At 46.2% G+C, this 12881-nt stretch overlaps 1 protein-coding gene across 1 annotated transcript in view; it reads left to right on the top strand.

The window, feature by feature from the left end:
- GALNT18 (polypeptide N-acetylgalactosaminyltransferase 18) overlaps positions 1–12881 on the top strand; it is a 319011-nt gene that overhangs the window by 220987 nt on the left and 85143 nt on the right. The window contains exons 4-6 of the mRNA XM_028516504.2: positions 2965–3148; positions 4789–4986; positions 9643–9757. Of these exons, the coding sequence (XP_028372305.1) occupies positions 2965–3148; positions 4789–4986; positions 9643–9757 (497 nt within the window). The remainder of the gene's footprint in view (positions 1–2964; positions 3149–4788; positions 4987–9642; positions 9758–12881) is intronic.

Here is a 12881-nt window from a genome sequence, read left to right as displayed (position 1 = left end):
CAAAAGCTAAGCCAGTGTTATCTGGGGTATTATAGGCCTTTTAAAATCTTTTATTTATTTATTTTTAATCTTCACCCAATGATATATCTATTAATTTTAGAGAAAGAGGAGGGAGGGGGGAGAAAGAGAGAAAGAAAGAGCAAGAGATAGAGAAACATCAATGAGAGAGAAACATCAATCGGCTGTCTCTTGTACATGCTCCTACTGGGGCATTGAACCTGCAACATAGGTATGTTCCCTGACCAAGGATTGAACTCATGACCTTTTGGTGTACAGGACAATGTTCCAACCAACTGAACTATCCAGCCAGGGTGCCCTTTTAAAATTTTTTGATAGCAGTTGTTTGGTTGAGGCTAAAGGAATCTTCTCTTCTAATCAGCAGCCAATGTTTGGGATGTAGCTGGCTGAGAACAGAATACTTCTCTAGCTGATCCACCAGAAACCTTTATTCTAGTTCACTGTTAATAGCTCAGAGGTATAAAAGAGCAAGCAGCTCCCACAAGAAACAAAGCCTTTTTATCTCTTGCTGCCACCTTCTAAGCTGGCTCTTCTGTGTCTGCATTCATTTCCTGTACATCAGGAGTTCACAATCTAACTTTAACTCCAGCATCATACTGGAACAATAGATCATGTTTTGATAGCCTTTGTATATAACAAACCATCCCAGAAGTTAGTGGCTTAAAAACAGCAACCATTCATTGGCTCATAATTTCTCAATAATGGCTAGAACCAAAATTCTGTAATAAGGGCAGCGTGTCTATGCTCTACGAGGTGTCAGCATTCGCAATCAGCCAGTGGCTGAAGGATCCGAGACATCTCCCATGTCTGGGGCATCAGTGGGGTAGCCTAAATGACTGGGGACTCTCTGTGCCTCTCATCCACAAAAAGGCTGGCTCGGGCTTTCTTACTTAGGGCAGTAAGAGAATGAAAGCAAAAGCTACAAGGCCTCCTAAGGCCTGAGACTGACTGGAGGTCCCTGTGGCTGCACCCTTTTGTCATATGGTCAGCCCAGATTCAGCATGAGGCACCACACAAGGATGTGAATTCAGGGAGGTGGGATTCATGGTTGATCATTGGTGGCAATTATCCAGAGCCCTGTCCCATCAATAAATACCATAGTAACAGTGGTCCCCACAGGCAGTGATTCTCACCTGAGGGCTGAGGTAGTACCCAGGTCTCACTCTAAGTTCTGTACCCTCTATTTAACTGACAAATACCAGGCCTATGAGCTCTCTACTTAATACTTTCAAAAAGCACATATGAGCGGTCAACTTTGAAAAGATAAAACAGGAAGTACTTTAAGAGGCCTCTTGTCAACCATACTCGAGGACCTGGTAAGCCTGGGGCACATGGGGTTACACTGCTCTTGGCCAACTTCCTGGCCTTTGTGAGATAGTTGGCATTGCCAGGCCGCCCCAGTCAGCTGTGCAGTCTGAGATCATGGGGTCATTTCCATATCCAATAAAGTGAGACTTTTGGGAGTTAGCCCAAAAGTCAGCTGAATTTTCTCTGGGCTGGAAGAATGCCTGCCAGCCCCCATTAGATCTGGACCAGGGTCACACTTTTTAAAAAAGATTTTATTTATTTATTCTTAGAGAGAGGAGAAGGGAGGGAGAAAGAGAGGGAGAGAAACATCAATGTGTGAGAAAAATATTGATTGGGTGCTTCTCGCATGCACCCCGACTGGAAACCTGGCCTAAAACCCAGGCATGTGCCCTGACCGGGCATTGAACCAGCAACCTTTCACTTTGTGGGACAATGCCCAACCCAACTGAGCCACATTGGTCAGGGTGGGTCATACTTTTTAAAAGAATGACTTGAATGACAATAAGGTCCACACACTTATCACTTGCAGAAGCTGAAAACCAGAAGGGCTGGTAGCAGACATTGGATAACAGAACTGGGGGGTTGAGGGAAACATGTGGACTTTGGATAAACAGTGTGAATCTCTAAAAAGATTAATTAAAGAGAAATAAACATAAGATCCTATGCTTTGTGTCAGAGCATGCAGGCACACACATACAAATGATAAGCATGCATGCATGTGCCCACACATGCATCCATGAGGAGATGGGATGAAAGAGGCTTGACTTAGCAGCACCATGTGAAAAGAACCAGTAGGTGTGTGTTTCCAGTAAACCCAACTTGAGTCAAAAATAAGCAAAGTTAATGTGACCTTAAACTACATGAATAGGGACATAGATTCTAGAATGGGAGGGGGGGTGATCAGTTCCCTCTATTCTGTATAGCCCAATTTACTCCAGAAGTATTATACCAGTTTCTACATGCATAGTTTAAAGGTGTTAGAGAAAAACTAACACATTTAGAAGGAAGTTCAAGACCTTGATTTCAAATCTGATTACACATGATGCTCCCAAACCAACAGTCCTGGGTGGATAGACAGGATGTGATCCTGGACAGCTTTTTGTGTCCCTGGTTATCATTGAGGAGGTGAGGAAACTGGATGTCAGAGGCACAAATGCTTGGGAAGAGGCGAGAGACTCTGGTCTTGGACAACTACGAACTTGCTCTGTGACCTTGGGCGAGTCCCTACAGATCCCAAGACCTCAGAGTTAGTTGGACAGGATTTTAAACTTAGTTTTGAACCAATTACCTACCTAAGGTTTGAATGTCCTGTGTCTATCCTGGTGAGTGATGCCGCTCCTCCAGTGACAAATTCTCTGCTGTCCTCACAGGGCCATGCCAACTATGAAATGGTCTTTTTTCTTTTGTCCTCCAAATACTAGGGTCCCTCAACCTTCTACTCACTGGTCCCAGCCATAGCGGGCTGATCAAGTCCCTGTTCCACATTGATAACCATTGAGAGTTGAAGACCATCCTTCAGTTCTTACTGAGGATTTCTTTCAGACAAATGTCTTTAGTCCCTCCTCCTATTTCCTCATATATCCTGTTTTGATTGTCTCCTGCCCTCATTATGCTAACACTACATTTTCTCCCTCACAGAGGAACTGAAGGAGAAGCTGACAGAGTATGTGGATAAGGTGAATGGCCAGAAGCCAGGCTTCATCAAAGTCGTGCGCCACAGCAAGCAGGAGGGCCTCATCCGCTCCAGGGTCAGCGGCTGGAGGGTGGCCACTGCCCCTGTAGTGGCACTCTTTGATGCCCATGTGGAGTTCAATGTGGGCTGGTAAGTGCTCATCAGGAAAGGAGGATGAGTCCCAACATGGACCAGAGACTTTGGCTCAAGTGGGTGCAAAGCATGCTGGGATCTCAGTCATAGCTGGGGTAAGCAGAGAATTCTCAGAACAGGTGAGATCTGGGTGTGTGAGTGACATAGGCAACAGGTCTGACCCTTTGGGGGGGCGGGTCAGGGGTCAAAAGGGTCAACACAAAGTGTCTAAAAGGTATGATGACATTAGGTGTGACTCTGGCTGCAATGGCACTCTAGGGGATATGATCTGGCAGAGGGGTAAATGCTAGGGACAAAGGCAAGAGTACCAGCCTACATAGGGACAGGGCTGCAACCCCCAGGAAAGTGAGAGCTGGACCAGACAGGAGAAGAAAGACAGGGCCAACCACACAGATGGGGCCAAGGCCTAGTGGGCAGAGGGGCTACAGTGGTTTGATGTCACAGGTGCCCTGGGTTCCCTGAAGGCCAGGCCAGTGGTAGCACGGTATCTGAGATTCTTCCTCCTGGTAACACTTAGGTCCTAGAAAAACTTTCTTTCTCTGGTCAGGGCTGCTCAGGCGTTGCGGGGGTGGGGAGAGGAGAGAACAGATACAAGGCTTCCAAGGCTGTATCTGAGCAGGGATGGGGCGCCTGACACTGAAATCCCTGCAGGCCAGAGGGCTCGCTGTGGCCCACCACAGTCTCTTTGCAGAGAGCCTGGGCATGGGCAGAACAGGCGTGGGGGGTAACTGAGTGCACCATCCTGCTAACCACTATGCCTGCTCGCACTGGGATCTGCTCTCCTCCCCAGACTCCATGTGCCATCCCCTGCCTCTCTGGAGTGGGGTGAGGAGCACCATTTAGCAGGGAGGAGTGGCAAGGCTGGATTTGGGCACACTTTTACATAACCGGCCAAATTAAGATTGCAGTGCCGCCATTTATCATCGCTGAAGTCTCTGCTTGCCATTTGTGACTATTTAAAAAGCATTTTCATTGGATTTACAGCCAGGAGAGAAGGACACATACTATTTCAAGCTGATTTAAATAAACAGTTATGCAACAACTGCATTATTAATGAGAAGCTTATCATTCCTGTCTACAAACACTTTACTCACCTGGGCCCCTGGCTCCCTGGAAACCAGACCTACCACCTTTTCTTGGGCAGAGGGGAATGCGTGGGGTGGGGATGGGGCCCAGATGGAAGGACCCAAGCAGCACAAAGTCAGTTTGTTCTCACCTCCATATCTCTGCTGTCCTTATATGCCTTTGTCTCCTGGTTAATGCACTGAATTTTAACAAAATGAAAGGCCATGTTGAAAGCTTCCCATGGAACCTCAGATCTGTTTCTTTCTTTTTTCTTAAATCTTTTTTTTTTGAGGTGGAAAAAGGGAAAGCAAGCAGACACAAATATGTAAGGCACTAAGACTCTCTTAGCTCCACCCAGGAGGTACAGAAGTGGTCAGGCCTCTTGCAGCCTGGAAGTGTGGGGGATGGGAGGTTGCCACAGCCTCCTTCCCAGGAGGCCAAGCAGCTTTTCCCTGGAGAAGATGGCCAGGTGTTCCTTTCTCTTTCTGCAGGAGAGGGGGCTTCAGGAGTTGCCAGTATGGTGTTTGTCCACCTTGGAAGCAGTGACCCCTCTCTCCCTCTCTCTTGCTCAGGGCTGAACCTGTGCTTACCCGAATAAAGGAGAACCGGAAGCGGGTCATCTCACCATCCTTTGACAACATCAAATATGACAACTTTGAGATAGAAGAGTATCCTCTGGCCGCCCAAGGCTTTGACTGGGAGCTGTGGTGCCGCTACCTAAACCCCCCCAAGGCCTGGTGGAAGCTAGAGAACTCCACAGCCCCGATCAGGTAAAGCATCCTCACCTGTGGGCCTCTCTGCCTTGTCTTCCAGGCAAGGGCTCCCCTCCCAGCCCAGCCCTTATTCCCCTAAGTCCGGTCCTGTCATTGGATGGCCGGGTGGAGTGAGGCGGGTGGTGACGGAATGGAATTACAAATGACCTTCAGTCACTTCTCCCAGGCTCTGGTGATCCCTTTTCAAAGAGCCGTGGCTCCCAGAATTCATTCAGAAGCTCCAAGTTGCTCATTCCAACACATCACTGTGGGACACCTGCTGGGGACTTGGGATCTGGAGTGATTCAGACTCAATCCCTGCCGCCAAAATCCTAGAGTCTAGTAAAGACAGACAAAATATTTAGAATAACATTACTCCACCATACTAGTGGAAACCGCATGGAAACTGGGGAGAATCCTTTTCAGAGAGTGTAGCATTTGCACTTGTTTCTAAGGGCAAGTAGGAGATTGTAAGCTTGGGGAGGGGCACCCACATGCGAAGGAGCAGAATGAGTTCACGGGCACAGAAGAAGTTCAAAGGGTCTAGAACAGGGGTGTCAAACTCATTTTCACCGGGGGCCACATCAGCCTTGGGTTGCCTTCAAAGGGCCAAATGTAACTTTAGGACTGTATAAGTGTAACTACTCCTTAACAGTTAAGCGAGAGCTCGGTGCTGCCACCAGGTAGAAACAAGGTACATGGCTGGATAAAAGAAGGTGGAGGGCCGGATTCAGCCCTCGGGCCTTGCATTGCCACCTGTGGTCTAGAAGGAGGACCTGCAGGGGCAGCCTTCAATCATGAGGCTGGAGGGAAGGCGAGGCAGGCCCAGACCCATAGCACCTTGTATGCCCTGCTGATACGTTTGAGCTTATACTATAGGACTCAGACAAAGGACCTTCAAAAACTGCATTACAAAAACCCTAAACTGAGCCTTTGCTGCTACCTTCACAGACCACCCAAATGACTCCCCTGTGCAGCCTCTGTTTTATAGCTCAGGACTCCCCAAACAGCCATCCCCACAAGCCCCCGTTTCTGTTGGTTAATCACAGAGCGGGCACCTTTATGCTCCCTGCTAAGTCCTGCCTGCTAAACACACAGCCAACACCAGAAGGTGGCCTAGGGGACAGTTCCTGGAATGAAAGAGATTAGAAACTGATGTCACTTTGTATTACATGAGGAAGGAAGATTATGAAAAACTTAATTGAAAGTGGGTGATTGTTATCTACGACCACATTTTCCTTGCCAGAAGAAAAATAAACTATATTCATACACATAATGGGATGGAAGAAAACTCCACCTGGCTTCCCTGTGGTTATTTCTGTTATCTATCAGTCAGTCACGTGCCACAGTTTTGGGTTGTTCAGTATTTCTTTGGAGGTCCCTGTGTGCAAGGGCCTTTCATATACATGATCTTATTTGCACCTCCTTATAACCTGGTGACAGCTCATTGTGTCAGCCTGTTTTATACCATAAGGAAAGCAAGGCTGACAAAAGAGAGTGGCCCTGCCAAAGGCCCTGGGTGGTGGAGCCAGGTTCCAAACCCAGGTCATTGTCATCCCCTTCCCCCAGGTCTGTTGAATGCTCCTGGGGACAAATGCATGGCCATGAAACAAGCATTCTTGCAGAAGACCACACTGACGTCAGCTGCTTCTGTTCAGCTCATCTCTAAATATATCAGCCTGGTCCTCATAAACCTGCCTTCTAGGTCCTTCACAAAGAATATCATCTCAATCTCAAATTTTCCTTCACCTAATTTTTATCAACAACTTGGCTGAGATAAATTATATTAATGTAACGTTTTTGGAAAAAACATTCCTGGTTTTATCTCTAGATAAAGACAGCCCCACTGAAAGTTGTAGGTTATACAAACTGACCTTGCCCACCTTGGCGCCTGTTTTCATGGGGCTGAACTTCAGTGCTTTGTCCACACATGGCACAAGCTGTAAAAAGCGCCCAGAAGTATCTCCTGGTGTGGAGGTCTTTGAGATGGTTGTTCACGATGTCCCAAAGTGACCTTTTAAAGAAGACTGACAAGGAATTTCTTTCAAATTTGCAGCTAGTCAAAGAAAGCCTTGTTACCCCTGAGGACTTAGTGTGATGTTTCCACATGGGAACTGTAAATCTTATTTCCAAGAACGTGTATGTTCATTTTCTGCTCAGCACCGGGAAGCTCAGACAGAGTCTCCTTTGTGGATGCACTTTTAAGAACCGTGAAGGAGGACCTAATGCTACACAGGCGTTCTACTAGCCCTCAATTCTGTTGTGAATTTTTGGACTTTTCAGACATTTATCTACTTTATTCTCGATGTATTTTACATTTTTCTTGTAAGCTATTTCTCATTTGAGGGCAATGAGACAAGGTATAAATCAATAAAACTTTCAGGCTGACTGAGTCCACTTAACACCCCAGCCAGTTAATAATCAGTGGACTGCCTGAGCTGGCCTGTGCTTGCCCCAGAGTAACTGTTTGGGATTCTGCCTTTCCCTGACTGGGTCTGGCCATGTGGGGAAGGCCCCTTCCTGCATGACCAATGGTGCCCAGCTAAGTGCAATGTTTTGGGAATGCTGAGGAAAAGGCTGGAACGCTAGTCAATCCACCTGCTGAGCTGATGTTTTTAAGTCACCGTCTTTGGAGAGGAGATTCTCTGGGCTTCTTCAGTGTGCAGTGCATCTCTTAAAAATGATTTTTGAGTAGCAATTATGTCCCAGAAGTTTTAAAGTGCTTTACTTAATTTAATCTTGTGAGGTTACATAGTTTATTCTATGTCACTGATATGTAATCGGAGCCTCAGACAGGTTAGGGGACTTTGCTCAGAGATACAGCCAGAATGGGGATTTTTCCCAATGCACTCCAAGGCCAGGATCAAGCATCTCCCACTAGAGCAGGACCTCAGTCTGCTTTAGGAGAGGCAGGTTGAGGTGGATTGACCCCCCTAGGTACCTGTGGTCTATGGAAGGTGAAGCCATTCAGAATGAAATGCTGTGATTTGAAAGGAAGAGGAGCAGGGACCCCAGGGCACCAATCTCCACTGAGCAGCCTCCTGCATCAGTGTTCTCCAAAGACAGAGCCTACAAAAGAGTTGTTTCTCCACCTGGATGAGTTTCCAATTTCAAAGATGGTTGTATTCACTCATGACTAAATTTTCCTATGGTCGAAGAGTCCTCATTTCTCTATTTTTTTCTCTTACCTTCCAAATCCTTCAGCCACCAGCCAACAGATTGCTATGCAAGGGCTAGAACTGGTAGCAGTGTGCAGTGGAACCATCCAGAGTCATTTGCAAAAGTTAGTGCTCCCAGTAGAGAAACAGTCCACACACACTTGTGCTGATTCACCTGATGTGGGTCACTCCCTGTGAAGTCCTGTGCTGGATGTCTGCATATAACCAGTGAGCCCCGCACTCACATGCTCACTAAGAAGGGCCTTCCAGCTTCTGGACCTATGAGCTGTGGATATGTTGCTCCAGCCTAAGACCCATGTTGAATTCTAGACCCAGATGGTCTATCTAAGGCCTGCCTGTTGAATATCTCCCCCTAGTGTCCCATAGGCACCTTTAAGATCAGTGTTCCCAGCAAGGAATACTTGCTTCTAAAGCCAGCCTTTTCTCTCTACCCCATATGGATGTGTGGCCCCCGCCTCACCATCATCCAAGCCAGAAAGGCCAGCTGCCATCCAAATTCCTCCCTCTTTCTCCTTCAAAGTTCATCCGTTCCACAGTTCTGCTGATTTTATATCAAAATATGTCTTCAAATAATTTCTGTCTCCTTTTTAAAAAAGATTTTATTTATTTTTAGAGAGAGGGGAAGGGAAGGAGAAAGAGAGGGAGAGAAACATCAATGTGTGGTTGCCTCTCATGCACTCCCTACTGGGGACCTGGCCCACAACCCAGGCATGTGTCCTGACTGGGAATTGAACCAGTGACCCTTTGGTTTACAAGCTGGCACTCAATCCACTGAGCCATACCACCCAGGGCTCTGTCTCCATTCTTGATACTATGGTCAAGTCCTCATCATTTTTCACCTGGATATAGCAACAAGCTTCCCAACTGGATCCCTCAACATCACCCAATCTCCTCCAATCTGTCTTCCCTCAGCTGTCTGAGGATTAAAATACAGATCTTTAAAAACACAGATATGCTCATACCACTGTCTGCTTAAAATTCCTTGTTGACTCGTCATTACCTATAGATAAAATCTAAATTATTTGCCACGCTATCCAGAGTCCCAGCTGATCTTTCTATATGGGCCAAGGTTAGCATGCAGAATCCAAGTTGGGGAAGGGTTGGGAAGTTGGCAGAGTGCCCAAGTGGAAACAGACTGGCTATGCAGGTTAGAGTTCAGGGGCTGGGCAACTAGAGATATAGATGTTCAATCCAGACTGACAGTCTGAGCACTGCCTCTATGGACTAATACCAATGCAAGCTCCATGGGAGTGGTGGCTGGGCCCAGGTCAGGAGCTGGCTGCAGCAGCCCCAATGAACAGACTCCCTGTAGTATCTGGTAAAGGTAGACCTGGGAGGGTTGCTCAGTGAATGAGCGCTGCACCAGCTTTGGTAGCAAAGGAAGGAAAAGGGCCTGATGATCCTGGTAGGAAGGTACCTCTTCTCTCTCTCCTCTGACCGCACCATGATTCCACCCCTCTGTTAACAGCCGGTCCATCTCCCCTCACCCCTGCAGGAGCCCAGCCCTCATTGGCTGCTTCATCGTGGACCGCCAGTACTTCCAGGAGATCGGCTTACTAGATGAAGGCATGGAGGTCTATGGAGGCGAGAACGTTGAGCTCGGCATCCGGGTGAGCAGGGTTTCTCACCCACAGGTCTTGACTCAGCTCCCCAAAGTGTGAATGAGTCTATAGGCTGGAGAAATGGGGTTCAAGGTTGAACATCATAGACTGATTCTGCATGTCCATTCCCTAAGTTTGATCCATGTGAGTGTGACCAGGACTAATGGGGATAGGATAGAGACACAGGATGGGACCTACAGAGTTTTCAGGAAGAAAAGGACTTCAGAAACTGCTTTGGCTGGGGGTGAAGACATGGAAGAGCTGAGCTCCCAACTCAAGGGAACAACCTTTTTGTTAAACCCTAATCCTAACCCCATGGTGGTCCTCACTGTCCACTCCATGGGGATCTTTAAGCAGCCTGACACTTCCACGCACTACAGGCTTGCCAGCCCTTGGAGGAAGCCTCATACCTGCTAGTGTTTCTGGCAGTCAAGATGTAGTACCATGCTTCCACCCCTCTGCTAACACTTGGGTAGCCCTCCAAATGTAGTGCAGCCACGCCTGGCTGGTTCCTACTGGTGATGCCCCTCGCACCCCTTTGGCCTTCATGTCTGTGTCTGGCATCTCCAGTTCCTGATACTCAGTCTCACAAAGACTCCAGCTTGGATACAACTTCCCATTAACTCTGACCCCCTGAGCCCTCCCACCCACACTAGACAGTCAGCTGGCCCTACACAACCTCCATCTTGCCCTGAGAGGAGACTGTGCACCTTCAATGAAATTCTCGTATCACCTGCAGTGGCCTGACGGGTACTGTGTGAGCCTGACTTGTTGCCCAGACTTAATACTAGGGCTTTGAGGACTGGCAGCAGGAGCAGTTTCTCTGAAACTAAGCTTAGAAAACACTTCCAGACAACTGTTTTCACTGAAACCCAGGGAAACTGCTGTGGAGGCAGTCAAATACATGGGCTTATTGGGAAGCTAATATATTCATAGAGGACAGTGCCTGCATAATCACCCTCATTTTTAAAGCTCTCCCTACACAGGTCATTTATCCACCACTTGTGTCCTAACCATCTCATTTCAGCGCTGCTCCTGGATAAATGCTTGCCCCAAAACATAATATTTTTCACTAGTAGCTGCTGCCAGGAATTGGCTGAGTGGGCAGGATCGCCTCTAGTCACTTATGTACTCTGGATAAAAATGTCTGGGAACAGAGAAAGGAATTAGATTTGTGAACTCTGCTTCCAACATGTATGTGAGTCAGTCAGAGTGGTGGGAGATTTCTGGCTTCTCCTGGCCTAGATTGTAAAGCTCTGAGTGTGGGCCTGGGTAAGGCTTTCAAATACTTATTAAAAATCTTTGAGTGATTTTGTGTTCAGGGTGTAAAATACAGTATGAAATGTTGCCTGGCTTTTTCTCCCTTCATCTCTTCCCTCCTACTTTTCAGAGTTAAAGAAAGGTGGCTTTTAAAGCAGGGGCCCAACAACCTATTGGCTGGCTGAGAACAGAAGGTGGGGCCTGTTCATTTGAATGTCAGCCCCCACCCCCCACACACACATACCTTAAAGGGTACAGAACCACTGAGCATTTCTAAAATAGATTTTCACATTTTGTGTGGTTATCAGTGTTTTTATTTCATGTTTTATGAGTTCAAACCACAGGACCTCACTTTCCTCTTGTAGAATCTCCCCTCAATTGCCCATAGGATTTTGTGTAAAACTGAGAGACATTGCTATTCTTACCTCATTTAGTTAGAGGGCACCATTCAAAGTCCTTACCCATTTGTAACACAGAAATAGAGTTGTTTGCACAATTATTCAATACCCACCCTGTGCCAGGGATTGTACTAGGCACTTTACTTATGCCATCCATCCATAAAACATTCTAAAAAGTAGCTGCTATTATAGTACCCCTTTTTTCAGATGAAGAAATTGTGAAATTAAGAGCTTACATATGTTCCCAAGGCCCTACAATTTATGAGATGTTGAGAAAGGATTCAACCCCAAGTCTGTGTGATTTGGAAGACTAGATAGATATACCGCAGTGATCTAGAGATAAAAGCCCTTAGAGTTTAAAAAAGGTGGTACTTTTATTAAATTTATTATTTCTAAGTCCACAACTCAGTGGAAGAAGGAAGAGAGCTGCCACAGCCAAGCAGAACCAAGAAAGAGAAATAAGATGTTGAATAGAATTCACAAAGATTATATAGTTGATGACTATAAAAATGCTATAATATATAAGAACACATTCAATAGCTGGAAAGGAATTTAAAAATTGTTAGAGAATGATATAGGTTGAAATTGCATCTCCTCAAAAATATGTTGAAGTTCTAACCCCTTGTACCTGTGAATATGATCTTACTTGGAAATAGGGTCTTCACAGATGTAATTAGTTTAAGGTGAGGCCATACTGGAGTAGGGTGAACACTAATCCAATGTGATGGTGTCTTGATGAGAGACACATACAGACACACAGGAAAGATGACAATGAGAAGATGGAGGCAGAAACGGGAGTTATGATGCCACAAGCCAAGGAATGCCTGAGGCCACCAGATGTTGAAAGAAGGATCCTTCTTTCCAGGAAGGTTTCTTTCCTAAAGGTTTTGGAGGGAGTATGGCCAATACCTGATTCTAGACATCTAGCCCCTGGAACTGTGAGAGAATACATTTCTGGGTTGTTTCATTTGTTTGCTTGTTTTCTGGCTTTTTGGTGATCCAGGCTGTGGTACTTTGTTATAACAGCCCAAGGAAACTAATACAGAGATAAAAAATTAAGTGAAAGTAGGCACCTAGAGAAAGCCTGAGTCTATTATATTTGAAGAACCTGTTGACTTTAAGCTTATATTTTGTCCATTTCATAGAGTACAGGGAACAAGATATAGAGCCTAAGGCTTGCCCAAGATGAAGAGTATAATAAAATAAGCAGCACCCCCCCCCCCACACACACAGACAGCTCCCATAAAGCTGGGGCTCCAAAGGCCAATTGTATCAGTATAAAGATGAACTACAAATACTCCTGTCCTCACTCCTGGTGGTAGGTCAAAGGTTTCCTGTCTCAGTCTTGTGCTGTGAAGATGAGAAAAAATTGTCTTCTGTGAATCCCTTCCTTGAGTTTATAACTTAAAATCAAAATACTAGTCTAGAAAACCTCAAGAATTATATTTAACTTAAAGTTATTGGAAGTTCTTAAG

Source organism: Phyllostomus discolor, chromosome 6, assembly GCF_004126475.2.
Source record: "Phyllostomus discolor isolate MPI-MPIP mPhyDis1 chromosome 6, mPhyDis1.pri.v3, whole genome shotgun sequence".
Taxonomy (NCBI): domain Eukaryota; kingdom Metazoa; phylum Chordata; class Mammalia; order Chiroptera; family Phyllostomidae; genus Phyllostomus; species Phyllostomus discolor.
This window is presented reverse-complemented; position numbering and strand designations above follow the sequence as displayed.